Genomic DNA, 16,044 nt, shown 5'->3' on the forward strand with positions numbered 1-16,044 from the left:
ACAGGACATGAGATGATCTTTGTTCCAGTGTGGCAGTTGTGATGTTCTTAAGGTAGGTCATTGAAAACTGATGTGCCAGCTGCTGTATTAACACCACACTGGCCTGAAACAGCACTTTTTCAGCTACAGCTGATGGACCACTGGTAGGTGGTATGCTAAGCTCCCGCTAGTAACCCAGGGCCTGGAAGCTGGTGCTTAAATTCTAGTCTTATACTGGACCTGCTAAAAAATATCCAATGCTCAATCTGACTATACTAAAAAATAATCATTTTAATGTACTTTGTAATTATTTTATCTATTTTTAAAATGTATTTGTATGATACGAAAAAACAAGCAATATTAAATACAAGTAAAAAGAAAATGAACAGCAATGTTACAACTACAAAGCTGTCAGTGTCATGGCAATAATGATGAAGTTTTATAGCAGTTAAATGGAAGGCGGATTGAATGCAACACAGAGTTTTCTTTCTGCATTTGATAATTTGATTTTTTTTTTCTACACAAAGGACACACAAAGGCTTTAATCTATCCAGACTTCAGTAATAAAAATGAAGACAGTAGAGATTAGAATAAGATCATAGGAACTAACCAAAGCAAGATAACAAAGGTTATACTGGAACTATACATAAAAGGAAGCATCTCCATTGGGATCAATCTCATTTAAGAGATTCATTAATGCCTAAATCCCCCCAAATTAAGAGAGGTTAATGAAATGTTAGCATAAGTAAATTGGTTAAGCACCAACAAAAGAGAGGGAGAGGATAAAAGGACTGGAGCAGTTCTTATGTCTAGGCAGATGTGTTTTCTGCTCTTGAGCAGGAAGGAAAACAGTCTGGAAATGTACACATGGAGAAAGAAAAGAAGTACAAGTATGCTTCCTTGAGACGAATCCCTCATGAGGACTCTGTCTGCACTCAAAACTTTGACATTTCCTTGCCTAGAAAAGCTGAAACCATCTGAGCCTTCTTTATATTCTCTGCGGGGGGAAAAAATTACAACTGTGACATGCTGCTTGCTGTTTACTCTATAATCATGAAAAAAATCCCATTAAAAACATCATAAAGCTATTCATAAGCCAGATCATAATTATAAGTGTGGCATTGTGGGATTCCTCTCTTCCTTGATCTTCATAACTGCCTTGCTCCTTTGACTGCAAGATGCTTTTTCTTTTTGTGCTTTTAAAGAACTACCTCTTCCTAAAAGTAGCTTTAAATGTGGTGGAAAAACTCAGACTAAAGGAATCAACTATAAGATAATAGAAGAGTCAACACAGAACAAAATTTTTGAAGAAGTCAAACATCAGGTAGATTACAGCTGTGCAAATGAATAAGAGAATTATCTCAGAAAGAGGAATCGGTACACGAAGCAATGGGCTGTAAAACAGAGAGGTTAAAAACCAGTCGCCTCAGCTTTAATAGCAGCTACAGACACAAGCATATAAAGCTGGCATTTTTTTTTTTCAGAAAGAGTGCATCAGTGAGATGAAGTGGTCTTTTAAAGTCAAGAGGATCCTTATTAGCATGGAAGCAGGAGCAAGGGCGGCTCTAAATAGCAGCGCAGTAACATCAGTGATGTCACCAGGGGAGGTTAGTCCCTCTTGGCAGCTGTGCTGGACAGTATCTGCCATTAAAAAATCATTTTATCAAAAAAGCCACCAAAGCAACTCATGAACCCATCCACGTAGCCATGAGCATAACAAGATGGCAGCTTGATTTATGACCTCCACTGACAAACTCAGCATCTTTAAATTAATATAATGAATAATAATAAAATTCTGTAATACTCTGGCCTATTAAGTATAATCATAAAACACACAGTTGTTTTGATTTGCTAGTAGTATGCTGATCTTCTGTACTCTTTCAAAAAAACCCACTGTTAATTTTAGCCACCCTAAGATTTGTTTAGGACTAGGCACTAATTTCTAAGGAATTTACACTAATAAATTTCTAACTTTTACAGGCCTTTCACCTTCTCCCTCCTCATTGCACAAGTGAGTACACTGGAAAACATTTGATTTTACTGCAAAACTACTACTTGTAATCCAAGACACCAAAAAAATACAAAGAAAGAAGGAAAAAACTAACCTTTTTTTTTTTTTTTTTTTAAGCAGGAACACTCTTACTAGCACACAGACCTGTTAAATTCATCATATTTGGTTTGCAGGAAAAAAAATAATTAAATTATCTGAACTAGAAGACTGTGCACAATGCAAGCCTTTGTAAGCATGTGATCTTTTCACCAGCACTTGCTTTCTTTCTCCCCTTGGATAATGTGTTGAGCTAGTTTGTTGAGTTTTGTTTTGCACTGCATTGTCAGCGTCGGGAGAGGAGCCATGTCGTAACACGTTTCGGCACAGCATCTAGGGAAATAGCAGTTCTGCTCCCAGCTGCTGCCTCTGGGTCACTGCAACACAAGTAACAGGAGTGTGCGGATTGATCACAGCTGGTCCTGCAACTCCTCTGGGACAGGTCTCCTTTGTCTTATATTCTCAAGAGGGAAGATCATTATACAATTGAAAATACTAACATTATTTCCACCAGTTATGCTAACAAAGTAAACAAACCTTGTTAACCAAGGTCATTGCGTAAACCAGTAGTTCAGTATCAACCCCATCCTTCTCCTCCAGGATCTCCATGATGTTGGACCACGGCTTGGCTCCTAGAGGAAAATCAGAAACCAGTGGTGACGGTGATCAAAACAGAAAGCTATAGCATTGACATTTTTGCAAGAAGTAGCACAAGTTGGAATATGCGGCCGGGAGGAAGATCAAGTGGAAAGATCTAGCTTCCTCTACAGTCTCCCCTGCTTCACAGAGAAGTTAATGCAGACAGTGAAAGCTGCAGCGCATCCTAATGCAGGGATCTAAAATACGCCAGGTGGACTTTCCCCAAAGGTACCAACGTCTCTCCCTTGATGACAAAAGAAGCTTTGTTACCCAGTTTGACACTGAACTAAAAATCAGGTGGGAGGAATTTTACCCCTCCTATCATAGGTTCACATAGGCTTCAATAAATTTTCAACAAAACCCTATATGCTGTGCTTTCAGTGCACTTGTTGCTCACGTTCCTAGGCTATTACTGAGTTACGCTGCATTGAGATAAGTCCTGTTAACAAAACAGTGCGGCAGAGAAACACAGTTTCCTCAAGTTACAGCCTGTGAGTCTTGGGTAAAAGAAATGATCAATGAAGGGAAGAGATTTTTGCTGTGGTTCTTACTCAAATTATTTTAATACGAATTCTCTCTACAGAACTTTCAGATACGTTTCTCTCATTTTTCCAGTAAGGTCAACATTTGTGCTTCTAATTATGACATATTTGCTTGATTTGCATGTTGATGTGCATTTGCATGGTTATCTGATGCCTAAACCCAAGCGGCACAGTGAGTTATTGCGCCAAAGCCATCAGATAAGCAACACCAGCCAGACTCAAGATAACCTCTTGTGCGGAAAGCACCTTGTAAAACCATCCTATTTCATCCGGCTAAAAGGCATCTGCTAAAGAAAAAACCCACATAACTATTTTATCTAGGGAACAGAAGTAAATAATGAAAGACTATAATTCAGTGTTTTGTTTGGAGCAAAGATAAAGGTGAGGAGGACAAAGCAGAAAGCTAACCCTAACTCAGGGTTAACTTGAGACACTCAATTCAACTACACAAGCATAATTGCGAGAGTCTTTGAATTGCAGTGGGAAACATGCAGAGTATTCCAACAGCCCACATCCCCTAAACACTATAGGGATGACTATAGTTTGGGTATAATCAGGCAGTAAAATGCAAATGTTTCACCACCACCACCACCTGTTGCTGACTGATCAGTGTCCCTGAGGTTAAAAAAACCTCTGCATTACTCTCACAGTGATAATGGCCCTTGTTTAGTCATGCTGATATTATATATATCCTGCTACACAGACATCAAATCTCTGCTACCCAAGGATCTCTGTTTTCAAGGTGATGGCAGTGCACTGTGTGGAAAAATCTGTCTGTTAACAAACAAACGGACAGCAATATTTCTCCTGTTTTCTCTCCCCCTCTTTTCGGGATAGTCTCTAATCTTTACTACTGAATAAGAAATCAAAGCTTCATCATCTTGAGCAAAATCAAGGGGGGGAGATTCACTCTCAGCTCTCCAGTTGTATTTACGTGCATTATTAATTAAATACTAATTCAAACACACGGCTGTAATGAAAATACACTAGACACTTCTTTACCAGATTCTCCATATTACCAGACATTTTGTGCAGTACATGTTCAAAAGACATGTGGAACAAATTCACTCGGCTCACAAATGATATATGATCAGCAAGAATGATATCCTCACTACAAAAATGTCTTCCTGTGGTTTCCAGTGAAAAATAAAAATGGAAGAAAATTAGAAAGAGAAACAAAATGGAGAAACTATGCAAGTCTGACTTATAACAATGCCATTCGGAAAAATGCAAGTTGACAACAACATAAAAAATTAATCATTTAATCCACTGCATTATTCAGTGACAGTCCTTCTAAGAAAACACGCCTTTATGTTGCAGGCAGGTTTTATTCTTATTGGAACAATCCTGTTTTGTTTTTTAAAGACAGCATCCTAGTGTTTGATTTTTTTTTTTGCCAGAATGTCTTGATACTTCGCTACTATCAGAAAATAATATTTTCAGGATCATCTTGCTGTTTTCCTGCCAGGACGATATGTAATTTTCTTCTACCCATGCTGCTTCTCTATTTTAGAATACATTTTTAAAAAGTTGTTAATCAGGCACACTTACTAGTAAGGCAGCCCTGTAATAGCTCATCTGTCTTTCACGGGCTTTAATTAAGGTGCTGCTACTAAACTTAGGCAATTTCCAAAATCTAGCCTTAAATTTGAAATTCTTCACCTATGCCCTAAAATCAAGAGGAGTCAGTACTATCAATGACTTTGATAGTGCTCCTCCAATATGTACCAGGTTAAACCTTTCTTTTCAAATGCTATTTTCTTCTTTATGACCTCAAGCTGAACAGCCAAGGAGTGAACACGGAAATAGCCATAAGGCTGTCTGCCCTCCTGGGGACAAGGCAGTTCTGGTGTGGAAGCTGCACCATGAACTCACTGCATTACTATATTTGGGTTAATATTCCTTGCTAATATATAATGAGAGCCTATAGTTTCCAGCCTATGATCTGGACAGCATGAGATATGGGCAGATCTAGAGCAGGTGTCTGCTCTCATCCAGGAGAGCCCTGAGCCTGGATTTCCAAATATATTGTTCCTGGAGTGTCATCACTTAAAGACGAGACCACAGGCTGGAGTCTACGTGAAAAATATTAATTTTCAAGGCTATATTTGTGTAATGATGGGATGATAGTGAAAAAACTCCTCTCCATTCAAGATGCACAGAAAAACTTTGTGAAAGATATCTCGGAAAATCACACACTAAAAAAATTGCTGTCTTTTCTGAACTCACTGGCTGATGTAGTAAGACAATGCCACTCATACAAGAGATATGAAAAACATGATGTATATTTTCCCTTTTCCTTTAAAAGGCTATTTCTATTGTGGAGAATATTAAAAGCTCTCCATTTATAGGTGGAGAGGAACCTTTGAGGAAACTATCAGGCAGAGATGAAATCTACAGCTTCCATTTTCTGTGTAATGGTCAAAATATAACAAATCCTGAAAAACCTAAACTCAAATCTAGGTTTGGCACTGCATATGTATTCCTAGTAAAAAAATATAAATCCATTTAATATTTGTATATTACAGAGTTTATTTTTAAAAATAGTAAGTGTAACCATTTACACTTGCCAATTCTCAGACAAGTTTACTTTCCTGCCTGTCTCCTCCATCCTATCGTGATGTAGAAGAATAATGACGTAAAAGAATGCTGATGCAGCATCCCAGCAATTCTTCTGGGAGCAGACTGGGATGTTCCCATAAGGTTCCATGCAGGACTCGCGGCAAAATTGATGGGAGCGATGAAACAGGCTCACTGAAGTAAAACAGCAGAGGTCGAGTTTTGTGTGTTCTCCTGCCTTCTAATGGGTAAAACGAGAACTGCTCGACTGCCTTTCACAGGCTTCTCCCTGGTACCAGCTCATTATCCCAGCTATTCAGACAGGAAGGTTGGAGCCTCAACCCTGATGCTACTTCCAGCACTCTGAGCAGTGTGCATAAACACACAGAAAACGATGGGGTTGCAACAATTAGGCCCATATTAAATTAATACAGTCTATTTACTGAATAGTTGCCCATTGTTCTAAGTCGCAGTCTTTTCTCAGTTTCCCCTTTAAATGTTTTTACGTATATAATTTAATGCTGTCATTCATGTTTTACACAAAATCTTGACTTCACAAGCACACAGGATGTGTGCAGTGTGTATAAAGCATGAAAAACCTTGCATCAGGCCAGAACTATACATGAGGACTGCCACCAACTTAGAGAGTGCCAGTGTCCAGTAGCCATAGGATGGGAAGGTAGCAATACTTTTGGAAAGACCTCAACATCTTGTTCTATTTAAATATGAGTGAACATATAGCCTTCCATCACACCTACAGTAAGGGCATTAATTTAGGGGATATCTAACTATGCATGAAATGGCAGGAAAAGCAGAGAGCTGATAACACGGGCCATTTACAAACAATATAACGAGCCAGGTAGCAGAAACGTAATTCACTAACGGTATGTGACAGTGTCCAGGTCAGTCACAGGACTCTTATCTCTGTCCTAAAAAATACTCATGATAAAGCAACCCCAGACACCAGAGTGCAACATCAACTCCACTTCTGGAGCTCGCACAGTCCCGGTATGCTTACACTGAAAAGAGATCAAATTCCTCTGGGACTCTGAAACAAGGAAGGGCGGGGGGAAGGGGGAGCTAGATGCAAATGTAAGTAGAAGCAACTTCCTATACGATGAGGGCCATCCAGTTATTCGCTTACGGTCTGCTCCTATCTGAGAGTAAAGCTGGCACTTCTGTGGACCTCTGTACTTCAGTTTGCATATGGATGTATTCTCACATAGAAACCACGGATGGGATCGCTTTGAAACCAGGCTGAGTTAATACAGGGTTCTTTACGTTAATCATGTGTGGTACACATGTTGAGGAATTATGTCATATCTCATCAACTTGTATGTACATGAAACACTGGGCTTTTTTCAAAGCAGTGCTAAACTTTATTATATACCTGGGAGATTTATGGCCATTTTGAAGAAACAGCACATTGCTTTTTTGGCCTCTGTATTTCTGTTCCATTAAATCAGTCATTAAAGGCAGGTACTCCTCAGTTACAAGCCACTAAATTCAAAATATAAATTAAAACACAGCACATCCACAGCTAAAAGTGAAAGGCTATTACACTGATGATCTAAAAAGGAACTAAATATAAAACAAGAAAAAAAAAACAACTCTTTTGTAGCTAAGTGCAATTGCTTGATAATTTAAAAAAAAAAATAGTAAAAAAGAAAGAAAAACTGGATATTTGGGGCTAAGTTATTTGCAAGAGTTGACGAGACAATCCGCCAGCCCACAGGCATGAGAATTCCCATAAACCCTCTCCTCGCACTCTTAACATTTATCCATCTAACTACATGCATCGCTTTTCTTTCCACAAGTTTTATGTTGTTGCTTAAGTTGTTTTATTACTTTGAGGCACGTAAATGTTTGCCTAAGGCTCTTCTGTGAGTACAGAACAGAACACACAGCACACAGCAGTGTGTTCAGGATCCTCCTTTCTCTTTTTTTCTTTAATGAGGTTTACTAGCATGTGAACAGATGGCAATTTGAACATGTTGAGAATATCAGTGAGTTCAGAGCTGAGGAAACACTAAGAATGACTAAAAATAAATCATAGCACTCACAATTACATGAATATTGTAATTACATTTCTGCTTATGGCATTGTAAGGTTTATTGCTTTTAATTCAAAACAGAATGCCAACCTGAAGAGTCCACTGTTTAGTGTTGCTTTGAATTGCCCCTGCCTGCTCCCCTGCCATAAGAGACAGTTTGGGGGTATTTTTTGGTCTTTTCAACGTATTCATTCACATAGTGGAAAGCAAAATCTGCCTACTTTCTCCTGTTTCTGGCACCACCTTTCTTCCCATCCCCCAACTTTTTTTATTTCACTTTTACCACAGCAAGTTGCTCAAACAAGTTCAGCATGGAAGCAGTTTCTCTACAGAAGGGATCTTGCTTTCAACCTCCATGTGTCTCAGACCACAACAATGGCTCTTCCAACCTCAGAAACTCTCCTTGAGGCAAAGGAATGTTTTGCATCAAGAGAGAATGCCCTGGGAGCTTAGCAATGGCTTTGTGGGAAGAACAAGAAAGAACCATTTTTCTTCTATTTATTTGTAAAAAAATACAGTATACATATTCAAGTATTTTTCATGAGCCTGAAGGGTAACAGATTTCATCATATAATATCTGCTCAAGGGCTTTATTTTAATGTAACAACAGATGGTTTTGCTTTTAATACAAAGCCTGTACTATTACTGACCTCATCTTCCTCTTCAAAGGGATTACACTGATTAGATATCATTTTCTCTTCTAAATCAGACTGCTGCTTCTCAGAAGGAAGCGGAAAGACAGCCTGGCCCGAAGGAGCCTCCAAGGTCAGATGCAACAGGGCTTACTCTGCGCATGGGTGCAGGGAAGGGGCAATGACTGCGGTGCCCAGGGAGGCAGTCAAGTTCCTCAGCTTTTCACTCTTCACTTTCCCACTGTAATTCATTCCTCAAAACAATCTTAAATTGCATGAATACTTAAAATATGCCCTTAATCAAGAAATGAAGCATGTCGCGCAAAGCAGGCATCACGACAGCAACTCTAGAACTATTGAAATCAGTGATGAAATGCCACTCTGATCTCAGTGGCGCTTGGATTTTGCACCCCCAAGCAAGGCTACTCACCTCTCTTCTCATCCACGGTAGATACTGCCTGGATTAAAAGCGGTGCGTTGGATTCTGTATACTCCACAAACACCAGCAGCAGCTTCAGTGCCGTCTTCACCACCAGGCGGAACTGGAAGAAAAGAGTGCGACTTGTCATTCGGCAAACCACAGCATTTCCAGATTTGCTAAATGACACTGGGCAAGACTCAACCGCAGTGATCCAGATCTGGTAATAACACACGAACAGGAGAGATTAAGCTGTGCCAGGACCAAAAAAATGTCAAGTAGCTAGTTGTCTGAAAATTTTATTCATTGGACAGTGCTCTTCTAGGGAATTCTCAATGATCAACGAATCCAAATGAAAGCTTAACGCTGCATGTAATAAAAGGCTGAACATACCTCCTATGCATATCCCCAACATCGCCATCCAAAGCTTGATGTACAGAGAACCTACTGAGCTATGAACGCACATATTCCTTTATTTCTCAACACAACATTTACTGCCCTCTTTCACTGTAAGCTTTTAATGCTGTTAAATTTCTGTATGACAGGATGATTTTCTCCTCATGCTTTCTTCTTTTCTTATAACATTACTATTTAATGCTTAAATTATTAAATAGATCAATCTTCACTATTTAACACAACTTGGGAGAAAGTGTGTTTTATCTCTGACTATCCCTCCCCATCATGAAATGTGTGATTTACTGGAACTGAACATTCTGCCTGAAAGTTTTCAAACTCAGTTTTTTGTACATCCCAGGCACATGAGTTCAGCAAAGATGCAACATTAATAAAATGGACCTCCTGCAAATCAATAGCCAAACTCTATCAGTTTCTTCACAGATCTCCCATTTCCAGGTAGAATCATTTGACTATTAGATAATTTTCAAAGCACTGAGTAAGAATTTTTAGAGACTTGCTTGGCATGATCAGAAATGTGAAAAACCAACTCTTTACTTAAGGGAATATTCGGAGTTTTTAGTAAAAGGACATGTGAAAGAGGAGGACTTTTAATAGGCAGGGCTCTACATGCCCAGCTGAGAAGGCTTTTACTAGGAGAATCGATTCTAGGTCAAATCTGCTATATCCTCAATCCAAATCATGGATTTAGAGCCAAATAAAAGGCGATACACCACTGGTCCCAGAAACAGTTTCCAACCTACTGCGACTGCATGAATCTCCAGAAAAACAGATGTTTGTAAGTTTATTGTATTTTTCTGCTAGCTTGTTCTGCAACAAATCTATCCAACAATGCGTAAGATTTTCAACAAGGCAGCTACAGTAATGCAATCGTTACTCTCTCCTTGCCATTGAGAGATGTTTAAACCTACTTTAGGATGTATTCACATAGAGATATGCCACGCTCCAGAAAATCCCTGGTTTTGTCTCATTACATTAAGTTGGTAGGCACTGAAACATAACCACCTGGTCATTAAAATGTCTTGCTCAGGGAGAAAGGAAAAAAATAAATCCTGACACTATTGCTAAACTGTTTCAGGGATATATATATATTGTCTGTCAGTACTAGCTCATTCCCATTCCCTCATTTTTTTCAAGTCCTCTCAACACAACTCTCCTAAGAGGCAAAGAATCGCTATTAATCATTTCATAGATAGACTCACAGACAGTGACTGTGTCTATATCCAAAAAAAGACTGCAAGTGCAACAGGCACAGACTCAAGCTATGGCATTCACATTGCCACTCACAGAGATGTACTAGAGCTCACTTCAAGGTAATGAGCTAAAATACAGCTTGCAATTATAAACACAGAGTTCAGTGTGAACAGTGACCCAGGTATTTTCTGAGCTTCTCGGGTTTTACCCACTCATGCAGAACTGAGCTTAATGCACTGCAATACCACTAGCAATACAAAATCTCCTGCTGAATCTATACTCTTTCAGACTTGACACATCATCGAATCAGTTACTTTTAGGGGTGACAGCCAGGAAATCCCAGTGACAAACCTGATGCTTGGTTAGCCAAACTTGCAGTTGTTCTGTTGCAGTGATATTTCATAGATACATGGGGTATCAAATTAAAGGAAATTGAAATCTGGTGACACACCAACAAATCACTTCCCCATGATTGCACCGAACATTTGTGTATTTGCCTGTCAGGCCAATACCACACTGTTTCTGCTCAGCAATGACATTTTCATTAGCAATCAAGTTCAATTGTTTAATAGACATATTGAAAGAATTTCCAACAAGTCTCCAGTCATTTTGAAAAGTTACTTCGTAAAATAGGAGTTACCAGATTACTGTAGTCAATTCCAGCATTAACATACTTACCAGATAACCACTTGCGTACTACCTACTAATTTGATCAGGATCCTTTCCCTAGAAAGGAAATCTTGGATATTACTTTTGGTGGTCTTTAAAACCTCAAGGCTTGGCTACATGGTGACAACAGGATGCATTCACACCTAAGTACTCCATGGCAAAGTTCCCATACGTTTCCATTTGGGAGCAATCAGTGGGGGACACACTGGGCTTATATCCAGAAGGACCTTCTGCAATACCTTTGCTCTAACTGGTGCCTGCTGGCCATGGCAGCTACTGTAATAAGGAGCTAGTCCCCACGCACCTTGTATCTGCCACGCTGCAAATCCTGGGAAGCCTCAGGGCAGCCCACTGCAGTTGCAGCAGACCAAGGCTCAAGCTGGCTCATTACTCATACGCTGTCTGCAGGTGTCAACCTCCTGTGCTTAACAAGCCAAGAGACGACAGTATAAGGAACAAATACTACCCGCAATCAGTCCCAGAGAAAAGGAGTGACTAAAAAAGCTGTTTTGCTTGACATTTAGCTAGTAAAAGGACACTGTAAGTTCAGTTCCTCAACTTGAAAATTTCCAGGGCTTATCCAACTCATCACAAAATACTCAATCAGCCCTGGGAAACAGAGGTGTCTGTAGGTGAAGATATACACCATGGCAGCTTTCTGCTAGTAGTCCGCATGGCCACTAGCTTTGAGGAAAACTGCATTTAAAACGCTCTGTTTCCTGCTCAGTAGAAAATGGCATCTGAATGGCCCCATCCCTGTGGGCACTTTTAAGCATGCATGCTGCTTTGGACACCTTGGGCAAGTTCAAAACCAAAATACTGCAGTCCTAGACTATGCCACACAATGCCTACACTGAGGTCTTAGTAGCTACCTGTGACCCACACAACCGTCACACACATCCTACAAGGCGGTTTTTAAAAATACTGCTTTAATAGTACCTTCTTGGCAGAAGCAGGCAATCATCGAGCAGCTGCACTGCCCCTTGGAAGCAGAAGTCTTCAGCCAGTCAAAGCCCCTCCAAGACATCTTACAGCCTGCCACCCCCAGACACAAGGACAGGGCAGAGCCTGACATGCTTACACTAAAATCAACTCTAATTATCTACCATGGCACCAAGAAGTGTTGGAAAGGTCTATTCCAGGGATACTTGCTGCCTAGACCCATGTGAAGCCTCCAATATGATGCCCTACCTGCTAAATGATCCCTTCATGACCACCCGTGGGCCCGACCTGCCTGCAGCAGCTCACGCATGCTCCTGATGATATGTTCAGTGTCAGGTATCGCAGTGGGAAGGGCTTCAACCAAGACTGAAAATGACTGTTTCACAACTTCTAAAACACCAGAGCCATTCAGAAAGGTTCCATTTGTGATTAAACTATGATGACTGTCAAAAGCAGGAGATCCTCATATCTTCGTGACTGAATTATAAAACGTGTTTGCAGGGCATGCCTTTTCAATTATTTAAATAGTAGACATCTACACTGAAAATAAAATAACTGTAAATCTCAAAATTGGGAGATTGCTTAACAGGAAAAAAGAGCAGCAATTCATTGACTTTCTTGCTGCCCCTTGTGAAGCCATGGGATCTTTTGCCAGTCACTGGTATTGTTTTATTTCGCATGAGGTACCCAGATCGTACAGCCATGGGGGCAACAGAAACAAGTTTCGAATTTCATTCATGAGTAGGTGAATCACTATTCATTTGAATCACTGTTAAAAACTTTATGAAGGCTTTTAAGGCTGTTTCTGTGATCTACTGGGCTCTCATTTACTACTGAAGACAGGCACAATTGCTTTCTGACTCAGCTTCAACAGTCACAGTTCTGTTAAAATCCACGGGGCAATCACACTATTACTTCAAACAGAACTAGATGTCAGAAGAGCAATAAAAGAGGTAGATGTATGCTATGCTAGCTCAAAAAATGTCTTGGTATCATCACTTCGCAGACGTTGGTTGTTGCAATTAATTCCAAATTTCCATGTTTTAACAGTTCTGAAATTAAATCAGGATTCCTGAATGTCAAAACACTGAAATACCAAAATTTTAGTAAGTTACAAAAGAAAGTCTTACTGTGTTTTTGTATGACATGCAAGCCAATTTATAGAGAGGAAATGATGTTAGCATCTTCTGGCTAAAGATAAGATGTAGCCAGCAATGTAAAAGGAAGAAGAAAAATTGTAAACCTTTTCCCTCGGACTTGCTTTATGTTATACAGTGGAGTTTGGCAGTCCCTTTCCTTTTATCTCTTTATATTTAGACAATCGGAAATGTGTTACAGACCCAGCCAAAGAAACCACACAACAAGCTGCAAAACTCATGTGTCATGGAAGGGCTTGTCCCAGTTGTTAATGACTTGCCAGGAAAGGCTTTAGCCTTTACAAGGAATGTTGTCAGAAAGTTCATTGACTTAGAGACCAAAGCAATATTTGCAAAGTTCAGATTTAAAAATTTAGTTTTTTTTTCTTTTTTAAAGAAGTTGTTTTTGTTTTTTTTTTTTTTTAAAAAAAAAGAAAAAGGAAGAAAGCAAAACCAAAATTAGGTGAAAAATTAATACTTCACTCACAGCACTGTAGTTGCTTTGGATTTACAGTACTCAAATTTAAAGGAGAAATGGGCACTGGATTGTTAACTAAAGATCTACAACAGCCAAATCCTCTAAGGCCTAATCCAAGCATGGACGTGGCCTCATAGACAGGCAGAGCCGCCGCTAAAGCCACAGTGCAACCAATGTCCAGCCCGCCGGTGAGAGGTGCACAGGAAAGCTGGCACCCTTCTTTTCGGTGGGGTGCAAAGATGCCCCCGACTTCAGATCTCGTGCTGCGGGAACAGCCCGCTGGCATCCCACCAGCATCTACAGTGAGGCTCAGTTTCCTGTTTCAAAAGGGGATAAAACCACCTTCTGTTCACAAGAGGAGGAAAGATCTGAAATGAGTAGACAGATTTAATTGGTGTGATGTTAAAAGAAACACCTGTAATTTTCCCTGATTTTTAAGATGAGTTACCAGGACTCAGTACCCTTAAAGGGTAATTTTCAAGGAAGAATCACAGGAAAGAAAAGGAAGATATACAAAAAGTGCCAGTTAAAACCTGCCATGAGAAAAGTTAGTCCTAACAACATTCACCTCGAGCTTACAGTATTACTGCCAAGGCTATAAAAAATAAGTACAGGACATGTTTGCTTTATCTATCAAAGTTAGATGTGCATAAACAAAAAGGCATTGAGATTCTCACAGGATTTCTCACAACATTACATGTTCCATATATTTCTGCGTCTGTTCTTCACAAGCTGCTTCTCCTGTTCAGACAGGGGAGCCAGACCAAAGCACAGCTTTAGCTTACCTATCTCTGGATGAATCTCACAAAATGGGCAAGGATAAAATTGGGGGGGGAATTAAAAAAACCTCTATAGAGGAGCAGTGATGTAAATACCTTTTAACATTTCCAAATTATAATTTGCGATTCAACCAGGGGTTGTATCCAGCTGTTTGGTTTACTGTCATACTTGTTGTTGCTAATAGTTCAAAAAGCTCTTTCAGCATCTGGTAAAACTACAGATACACTCACATGCACTTCCACACATACAAAGAGACTAGTACATACATTGGAAGAATATATATACTAGAAGAAAACCTTGTTTTATCTATCTACTTGTTTACTACCCACTTACTATCTTACTGCTGGTTTACATGGTACTAGAAGCCTCAGGGCTGTGCTTCAACTTCAGCATTACTAGACACGTGCAGTGAGAGCTGTCTGTTCTGTATGAAAGCAGGTTTGCCTGTAATGACTGCACAACACAATCTTATCTTACTAATGCTCTGGCATAAGGTGTCTGTATTTTGTGGTAATTCCCAGAACCAGGCCAGTTTCTTTGTTCGCTTCCCTTCCCTGGAAGATAAAAACGCGTCTGGAACACGTCTGCCCTTGTTCTCAGAGAAACACCTAATCTTGAACTCAGATTGAAATCAGAAATCTAATATTGAAAACAGATAATAGATGAGGAAGGAAAACTGTATAATCTTATGTTGGCAACCCTTTGCATAGCATACCTTCGGTAGAAATTAAGGTATTTACATAAAACCTGCTCTAGGTGAACCTGCTTTAGCAGAGGGGTTGGACTAGGTCTCCAGAGGTCCCTTCCAACCCCTGTGATTCTGTAAAACAGGTTGCATACAAAGTGGAAGGAGGCTGATCTTATTTTGCAACCAGGTAGTCAGTGCCAGGTATGTGCATGCATGACATACGAAAGCCCTTTGCCAAGGATGCGTATCTATAGCCAGTCTTTTAGAATCACAGAATCATTAGGTTGGAAAAGACCTCTAAGATCATCAAGTCCACTGTCAAGCCAATACCACCATGCCCACTAAACATAATTTACCTGTCACTCGCAACATCTCATTTTTTTCTGACAAATATTAATTTCCTTGAATCTCTGGAACAATGTCACTTCATTATTTCACAAGCTGTTCACCTGTATTTATGTAACAAGGAAGACTCCACTACGTAACAAGGAAGTCTCTCCACTGCAGCCAGTATCTTAGTGGACCTTTCCCACATCTGCACGGCAGAAAGCCAGCCAAGAACTCCAGCACTGGGTGCACAAGCTGGGAGAGCCACTTCTGGTAAGATGACTAGAGACCAGCTATCTCAGAAGTATGCAGGGCTGGCTATACATGTGAAAGAACCATAATATCTACAGTAAGAGCAAATAGCTTTGTAAATATGTTGTACAGAGTGTTTACATAACCCAGGCAAAAATACACCAGAATGGGGGTGTACAGGTGTCAAATAAGCAAGGGGAAAGACATTAGGGAGTAAAACATTTGGAAACCTCTATTACTAGGATTTGCAAATGCCTTACAGAACACAGAAACAAACGAAGTTTGTTCTATTTTC

General features: G+C 39.8%; 1 protein-coding gene across 4 annotated transcripts in view; it reads right to left on the minus strand.

Moving 5' to 3' along the window:
* The window catches only part of FHOD3 (formin homology 2 domain containing 3), a 386,715-nt gene that overhangs the window by 119,271 nt on the left and 251,400 nt on the right, over positions 1-16,044 (minus strand). For all 4 annotated transcript variants that reach the window (XM_086468856.1, XM_086468855.1, XM_086468854.1 and 1 more), the window contains exons 7-8: positions 8,882-8,993; positions 2,564-2,658 (exon numbers count right to left, since the gene is read on the minus strand). In XM_086468856.1, the coding sequence (XP_086324982.1) occupies positions 2,564-2,658; positions 8,882-8,993 (207 nt within the window). The remainder of the gene's footprint in view (positions 1-2,563; positions 2,659-8,881; positions 8,994-16,044) is intronic.

The sequence above is a fragment of the Leptosomus discolor genome, chromosome 8 (assembly GCF_034619465.1).
Source record: "Leptosomus discolor isolate bLepDis1 chromosome 8, bLepDis1.hap2, whole genome shotgun sequence".
Classification (NCBI taxonomy): Eukaryota; Metazoa; Chordata; class Aves; order Leptosomiformes; family Leptosomidae; genus Leptosomus; species Leptosomus discolor.